The sequence below is a fragment of the Atractosteus spatula genome, assembly GCF_055471065.1.
Source record: "Atractosteus spatula isolate fAtrSpa1 chromosome 10 unlocalized genomic scaffold, fAtrSpa1.hap1 SUPER_10_unloc_1, whole genome shotgun sequence".
NCBI classification, from domain to species: Eukaryota; Metazoa; Chordata; class Actinopteri; order Semionotiformes; family Lepisosteidae; genus Atractosteus; species Atractosteus spatula.
Window position 1 is genome coordinate 5,025,695 of NW_028296612.1, and position 8,049 is coordinate 5,033,743.

General features: G+C 55.7%; 1 protein-coding gene across 2 annotated transcripts; it reads left to right on the top strand.

The window, feature by feature from the left end:
* The first annotated feature begins 543 nt into the window (after nucleotides 1–543).
* LOC148813581 (uncharacterized) lies at nucleotides 544–6,615 on the top strand. Of its 2 annotated transcripts, none has more exons than XM_088908206.1 (7): nucleotides 544–659; nucleotides 1,392–1,676; nucleotides 2,115–2,384; nucleotides 3,184–3,522; nucleotides 3,931–4,239; nucleotides 4,609–4,758; nucleotides 5,552–6,615. In XM_088908206.1, the coding sequence occupies exons 1-7, from the start codon at nucleotides 596–598 to the stop codon at nucleotides 5,716–5,718; spliced, it is 1,584 nt and encodes a 527-aa protein (XP_088764332.1). In that variant the 5' UTR covers nucleotides 544–595; the 3' UTR covers nucleotides 5,719–6,615. The 2 variants fall into 2 exon arrangements, with proteins under 2 accessions (XP_088764332.1, XP_088764333.1); XM_088908207.1 differs by having other exon boundaries at nucleotides 3,931–4,227.
* The last annotated feature ends 1,434 nt before the right edge of the window (nucleotides 6,616–8,049 follow it).

An 8,049-nucleotide genomic window follows, 5' to 3' on the forward strand; every position in this document is an offset into this window, starting at 1 on the left:
CAGGCTGCCCAGCCCTGCTGTTGAAGCTGATACCCTGGGGCTTCTCTCCAGACACAGCTGGGTGAGCTCCTCCAGTCAGGACAGGAGGCTCTTCTGTACACAGAGGGGGGTGGGGGTGGGGAACAAGCTGCCCAGCCCTGTGGTTGAAGCCGATACCCTGGCTTCTCTCCAGACACAGCTGGATGAGCTCCGCCAGTCAGAACAGGAGGCTCTTCTGTACACAGAGGGGGGTGGGGGTGGGGAACAAGCTCCCCAGCCCTGTGGTTGAAGCCGATACCCTGGCTTCTCTCCAGACACAGCTGGGTGAACTCCTCCAGTCAGAACAGGAGGCTCTACTGTACACAGAGGGGGGCGGGTGTGGAGAACAAGCTGTGCGGATTCTCTCACAGCTAACGAAGAAAAGATAAGTCCTCTTTTTTCCTCGACGCCCATTCTCAGCTCTTTCTCAAGCGGCTGTGGTTAGCGGCTCTGACAGGAAGGGGCCGGCTCTCTCCACCGGCCAGTTCAGACTCAGAGTCACTTCCTGCTTCTGTCGCTGCAGGGAGGGAGAGACCGAGAGGGCGAGGGGGCGAGGGGCACACTGGCAGACTGGACAATGAGGTCGGCGCTGCCCTCTCTGATGGCTCCTCTCCTGATCTGGGCGCTGGGCTCCGCGCAGGGTGAGTCGGGTCACCAGGTCCGGACAGAACCGGAGGAGGAGAGGGAGGGAGGGAGGCCGAGACAGAGGGTCTGTGGTTCGAGGAAGTCCATTGAGAAGTGAGAGCAGGAGGCTCTTCTGTACACAGAGGGGGTGGGGGTGGGGAACAGGCTGCCCAGCCCTGTGGTTGAAGCCGATACCCCGGCTCCTCTCCAGACACAGCTGGGTGAGCTCCTGGTTAACGAATAAACTACTAACGCACTACTAACTCATCTCACCGAACAGACTCGTTGGCTATGAGCCTCCTCTCGTTTGAAAGTTCTTACGACACCATGAGGTCAGGAGGAAAGCTGCTAATTTCTCAATCCTGTTATTTTGGTGTTTTGAGATGTGACACGTTGCCTCTCTTGAAGAGAAAGGGTGAGAATTATAAAGCACAACACTGAAAGAGGAAGAAGAGAGGAAACTGAGAATAGAGAGTAGAGAGGAGCTGTAGATACTGGAACAGAGAGAGGAGGTGAGGAAGAGGAGAGAGGAGACACATCAGAGCTGTAGACACACTAGAACAGAGAGAAGAGGTGAGGAAGAGAGCAGACACACTAGAACAGAGAGAAGAGGTGAGGAAGAGAGCAGACGACACAGAGCTGTAAACACACTAGAACAGAGAGAGAGGAGGTGAGGAAGAGGAGTCTCTGACTGTGGCTGAAGGTGATGAAGAGGTGACGGGAGCTCACGGTGTGTGTCTGTCCTGCAGGTCAGCAGCTGTTCTCCTCTGAGGGAGGGAATGTCTCTCTGCCTTGTGATGGAGACAAGAGCTGCGATTCAGTTTCCTGGAAGTACAACACTGGGTCTGGGCCCGAGACACAGCTGATCGAGAAAGGACAGGTTGTTACCACACAGACAGACAGGGCTGGGAGACTGACGGTACTGTCTGACTGCTCCCTACACATACACAACCTGAAGAAGGAAGACACTGGACAGTACACCTGTGGTCATTACTCCACTAGAGGAAAGATCATCTCTCTCAGCCTGCTCTCTGGTAAGACCCTGAGTGATGAGAAAGAGGTCTGAATGCAGATATCCCAATGACGAGATTGGATCTGAGCGTTCACGTATTTGATATCTTTTCCTGACAAGAATGAAGTCAGGATCCTGTAGTCTGACCTCTCTCCCGGTGCTTCCCAGTTCACTCCGAGCTCGTTCAGCTTCTGCGCTCGGATCAGGGACAGTCACCCCCTGCTCCGCACAGCTGGGGCCAGGAGAGGTCTAGAACTGTCCTCACTCTCTCCCCAGTCCGGCCCGACCCGAAGGAAGAGGTTCTGTTTCCACCCTTTCAGTCCGGAGGCCCAGAACCCTGTCCAGAGGTCTAGAACCCCAGTCTGGGGTGTAGAATCCAGTCGGGAGGTCTAGAACCCAGACAGACCTAGAGGGGTGTTTTCTAGAACGGGTGTTTGATCCTCTCTCTCTCCTCCCCCAGTCAATTCCAGCCTGATGGGAGAAGTCCTGTCACTGTACTGCAGACTGTATCCCCATGTTGACAGTGCCGAATGTAACAAGAACCTGAAACTGACCTGGGTGGACGAGCAGGGCGCAGAGCTGAAAAACCGGAGATTCGGGATCAGAGGAGCGTCTCCGTGTGAGTCTGTCCTGACTGTGAAGCTTCGTGATTCTGATCGAGACCAGGCGTGGAGGTGTGTTCTGAGAGAGGAAGACAAGCTGAAGGCTTCAGTGCAGTACAGACACTCAGGTACTCTCTACCAGTTCGGACGCCTTTAACACGCTTCTTGAGAAGATGGGTCACAGAAAATATTGCAGTGCAATACAGCACACTACATTGTACTGCACTGTTCTACACTATATGGCACTACACTCCTGAACTGTATTTCTCTGCACTATATGATATTCTTCTGGATTGCACTGTGCCATACTGCACTATAACTACAACTATAATAGATAACACTGTACTGTTATACTGCACCACAGTGCACAATACTAAACCTATACTAGACAACACTGTACTGTTATACTGTATCACAGTGCACTATACTACAACTGTACTAGATAACACGGTACTGTTATACTGCATCATGCAATACTATGGTGAATAGCACTATGCTATACTGCCTTGAACTTCACAGTGCTACCATATACTGTACTGTATTACTGCACTATACTGCACTGAACTGCATCGTGCTCTAATATACTGTACCGTATAACAGCGCTATACTATGCTATACTGCACTGAACTGCACTGTGCTCTAATATACTGTACCGTATTACAGCACTATACTATGCTATACTGCACTGAGCTGCACGTGATACCATATACTGTACTGTATAACTGCACTATACTATACAATACTGCTGTGCACTGCCCAGTGCCACACTAGTGTAGCTGGCTATACCACACTATACTGTACTGCACTATACTACACTGTAGTCCACTTTACTCCACTCCATGGTAACCGTCTAGTTTGGCAGGGGAACACCAGGCCTGCTGTGAACTGTCGGTGTCTGAAACCCCCTTCCTCCTCTTGCTTCCACAGAACAGCCCGCGGTCCGGGGTTCAAGAGAGGTGTTCGCCCCTGAGGGCAGCTCCCTCCACCTCCCCTGTCTGATGACCACTGACCTGGAAGAAGGAGAGAAGCTGGTCTGGACCTTTCAGAGATTCAGTTCCAGCCGCAGTGAGACACTCTATACCCTTGTACGTGGGGGACCTCCTCTCAAAGGGCAGACAGTAGATGACAGAGTCCAGATGGCACAGAACACATCACTGCTGATCTCTCAGGTCCAGACCCAGGACAGCGGCATCTACAAGTGTTCACGTTATCAAAATACAAAGTTTCTACAAGACCATCAGAGCATCGCTCTGAACACGCTGTCAGGTAGGTCCCGTCTGCACAGCGCCCCCCGGTGGACAGAACAGCTGAAATCACGCCGCTTACCGACCCGCGTCCAGCCGGAGCAGCGCTGACCAGACCATCCAGCGGTACTCCACAGAACCAGCCACCGCCTTCAGGGAAAGGACAGAGAGATTCAATCCGAAATGACCCCCACACAATTTAAGACATCAGAACGACAACCACGATGATGATGATGATGATGATGGATGTCAGGAACTCGAGTTTCTGGTGGTTTTATTCCATCTCTGACGGCACTTAGTAAACGCGTTTTGGCTTCTGGGGCATCTGGGATTGCACAGCCTTGTGGGGACAACTGGAGCAGGTGTGGGCTGGCTGGGAAGGTGCTCATTTTGATCTGACAGGTCACTGTGGCTTCGATCTTTTCCCCAGTGAGCTCCGATCACACTGGAGAGGTGCAGCGGGGCTCCACCATCACCCTGACCTGCTCCCTCACCTGCGGGCTGGGCTGTGGCCACACGGAGCTGCGCTGGAGGGACAGTACTGGGGTCGCACTGCAGGGCGGCGCCGGTGAGCGAACAGGGCAGACCGTCAGAGCCAGTATTGTCCGTCAGCCCCAGGGGCCTGAGAGGATCCTGTGCAGCGCGATCAGAGACGGAGCAGAGATCACCTCCACCCAGGAGTGGACCATCGACCTGAAGGACAAAGACACACCTGGACCCAGTGCAGGTAATCCATCAGGTACTGTAGCAAACACAGAAACCAGGGCAGTTAAGTGTGTGACCACTCACGCACAGACAACACGCAGCACACACATTACAGAAACACAGAGACATCACACACAGTCATGTCACAGTCAGACAGGCACAGGCACAGGCAACACACAACACACATTACAGAAACGCAGAGACACAACACACACAGTCATGCCATAATCAGACAGGCACAGACAACACACAACACACATTACAGAAATGCAGAGACACAACACACAGAGTCATGCCACAGTCAGACAGGCACAGCAGAGGCGCACACGCAGAGGGACTCGGACCGGACCAGACCACTGTGATCTCACCTGGACTGAGGGGGCTGGGATTCTCTCCTCCTCAGGCCCGTCCAACCCGCTGTGGACAGTACTGGTTCCAGTGGTCCTTGCGGTCGTGCTGGTCAGCGCTGCAGTCGGACTGTGCGTCTGGAGGGGGAGGAAGAGGAGGATGAGGAAGGAGCAGTCCGTGGGTCAGAGCCCGGGCCCAAACACAGGTGGGTCAAGAGAGTCAGAGCAGCAACACACAGCCCGATCTGGGTTCCAGCCCCGAGCACAGCGACTGGCGGCCATCGTCTTGGGGTTGGGGAAGACTGAGCTGTCAAACCACAGAGAAGTTCCTGGTGCTGATCTGTGACCGCAGGAGGGAACTGATCCCAGGAGCTCACCCAGCAGGGCAGCTTGTTCCCCACCCCCACCACTCTCTGTGTACAGACGAGCCTCCTGTCCTGACTGGAGGAGCTCACCCAGCTGTGTCTGGAGAGCAGCCCCAGGGTATCGGCTTCAACCACAGGGCTGGGCAGCTTGTTCCCCACCCCCACCCCCCTCTGTGTACAGAAGAGCCTCCTGTCCTGACTGGAGGAGCTCACCCAGCTGTGTCTGTGTGAGAGAAGCCGAGGTATCGGCTTCAACCACAGGGCTGGGCAGCCTGTTCCCCACCCCCACCCCCCTCTGTGTACAGAAGAGCCTCCTGTCCTGACTGGAGGAGCTCACCCAGCTGTGTCTGGAGAGAAGCCAGGGTATCGGCTTCAACCACAGGGCTGGGCAGCTTGTTCCCCACCCCTGCCCCCCTCTGTGTACAGAAGAGCCTCCTGTCCTGACTGGAGGAGCTCACCCAACTGTGTCCTGAGAGAAGCCAGGGTATCGGCTTCAACCACAGGGCTGGGCAGCCTTGTTCCCCACCCCCACCCCCACCCCCCTCTGTGTACAGTAGAGCCTCCCATTTGGAGAAGAACACCAGCTGACGAGTCACACTGGACAGTAACAGTATCACCGATCTCCCCTCTCCAGGAGAGACCCCCTACGACGAAATCAAACCAGCTGCAGGGGGGCAGGTGACCCCGGCGACCGCCGACGAGAACTACGCCAGCGTGACCTTCAACCCCGGGCCCGGGGGGGCGGGGCCGGCGGGGGGCGGAGACGCCGTCATTTACTCCGCCGTCAAGGCCGGCAGCTAGGACCCCTCCCACAGTTCCTGAGCACTGTAAATTAGCAGCAGACCAGGCCATCCAGCTGTGTCAGGAGAGGAGCCAGGGTATCGGCTTCAACCACAGGGCTGGGCAGCTTGTTCCCCGCCCCCACCCCCCTCTGTGTACAGTAGAGCCCCCTGTCCTGACTGGAGGAGCTCACCCAGCTGTGTCTGGAGAGAAGCCCCAGGGTATCGGCTTCAACCACAGGGCTGGGCAGCCTGTTCCCCACCCCCGCCCCCCTCTGTGTACAGTAGAGCCTCCTGTCCTGACTGGAGGAGCTCACCCAGTCACCTTACCAGTCTCACTCTTCAATGTGCCCGTTTTCTCCCCCCCCCTCCGTTTCCCGGCAACCTCCTGGCTGTTCACAGCAAACACTCTCCCAGCATCACAGCACCCCCTGGTGGAGAGAGAGAGAAACATTTCCATTTTATTATAAGTTTTAATCAACACTTTGCTGTTATTTGCTTCCATTTCAGCCCTTGTCCGTTGCTTGGTCCAATTAATCAAATCCACATTTCAGCTCAAGGCCGAGATTGGCCTCGACGCGCTTGACTTCGAGAGACGGTGCAGTACCACTCTTCGCCACAGGGGGGCGGAAGAGGGCGATTTCTCCGAAAGCCGGCCCTCCACTCCCCCGGGCCCTGGTGCATCCTGGGTTCAGTCCCGGTTCCAAAACCGGGGGGGGGGGGGGTACCCTTCTGTGACGCCTTTAGGGGCCCCAGAGGCGGCTCAGGGTTCCAGTCGGAGAGGTCACAGAGGGAGAGGGGCAGCGACTGTAAAGCTGACGAATTTTTCGGGGGTCCTCCAAAAGTTTTTGGGCAGTCGGGGACGGAGGGCGGCGTCCGCTCTCGATCAGTACGATCAGTAATAAAGTAATCAATCACCTTTCCTGCTGTCTGGCTGAGTCAATACTGGAGAGAGGAATCAGCGCGTTGGGCTCGACCAGAGGAGGGAGAGAGGAGAACACCAGAGAGACAGGAGAGAGAGAGAGAAGAGAGGAGAGAGGAGAGAGGAGAGAGGAGGGACAGACAGGAGAGAGAGACACCAGAGGATAGGAGAGAGAGAGACACCAGAGGACAGGAGAGGGGAGGGACAGACAGGACAGGAGAGAGACACCAGAGGACAGGAGAGAGAGAGACAGGAGAGAGAGAGAGAAGAGGAGAGGAGAGAGGAGGGACAGACAGGAGAGAGAGAGAGAAGAGGAGAGGAGAGAGGAGGGACAGACAGGAGAGAGAGACACCAGAGGACAGGAGAGGGGAGGGACAGACAGGACAGGAGAGAGAGAGACACCAGAGGACAGGAGAGAGAGAGAGAAGAGAGAGAGGAGAGAGGAGGGACAGACAGGAGAGAGAGAGACAGGAGAGAGAGAAGAGGAGAGGAGAGAGGAGGGACAGACAGGAGAGAGAGAGACACCAGAGGAGAGGGGAGGGACAGACAGGGGAGACAGACAGGATAGGAGAGGGGAGGGACAGACAGGAGAGAGAGAGAGAGAGATGGGTAGGGAGGGAGAGCAATACTTGAACCTCCATCAGTGTCTTCCTTAGTTTGAGACAGATCCCCACCAGCTGGGGTCAGGGAGGACAGCAGCATCTGAACACGACTGGACAGCACGACTGGACACTGCTGAGACAGATCCCCACCAGCTGGGGTCAGGGAGGACAGCAGCATCTGAACACGACTGGACAGCACGACTGGACACTGCTGAGACAGATCCCCACCAGCTGGGGTCAGGGAGGACAGCAGCATCTGGACACGACTGGACACTGCTGAGACAGATCGAGAGAGGAGGGAGTGTGTGTCTCAGCATTGCTGCAGGACGCTCAGACAGAGTGTGCCAGAGGGCGGGCGCTCTCTCGCTCTCTCTGTGTGAGTTTCTCTTTTACTTTCAGTGGGTACGAGTGTGCGGTCAGTACAGACAGAGCGTTCAGTGTGTGAGAGAGCGAGAGTGTGTGTGTGTGAGCAACTGTGTGCGTCAGTATCAGTGTGTCAGTGCAGGAGTGTGTGTGTAGAGAGAGAGAGAGAGAAGTACAGGGCGCTCACTGGCTGGGAGAGAGAGAGAGAGAAGTACAGGGCGCTCACAGGCTGGGAGAGAGAGAGAAGTACAGGGCGCTCACAGGCTGGGAGAGAGAGAGAGAAGTACAGGGCGCTCACAGGCTGGGAGAGAGAGAGAGAAGTACAGGGCGCTCACAGGCTGGGAGAGAGAGAGAGAAGTACAGGGCGCTCACAGGCTGGGGGAGAGAGAGAGAGAGAAGTACAGGGCGCTCACTGGCTGGGAGAGAGAGAGAGAGAAGTACAGGGCGCTCACAGGCTGGGAGAGAG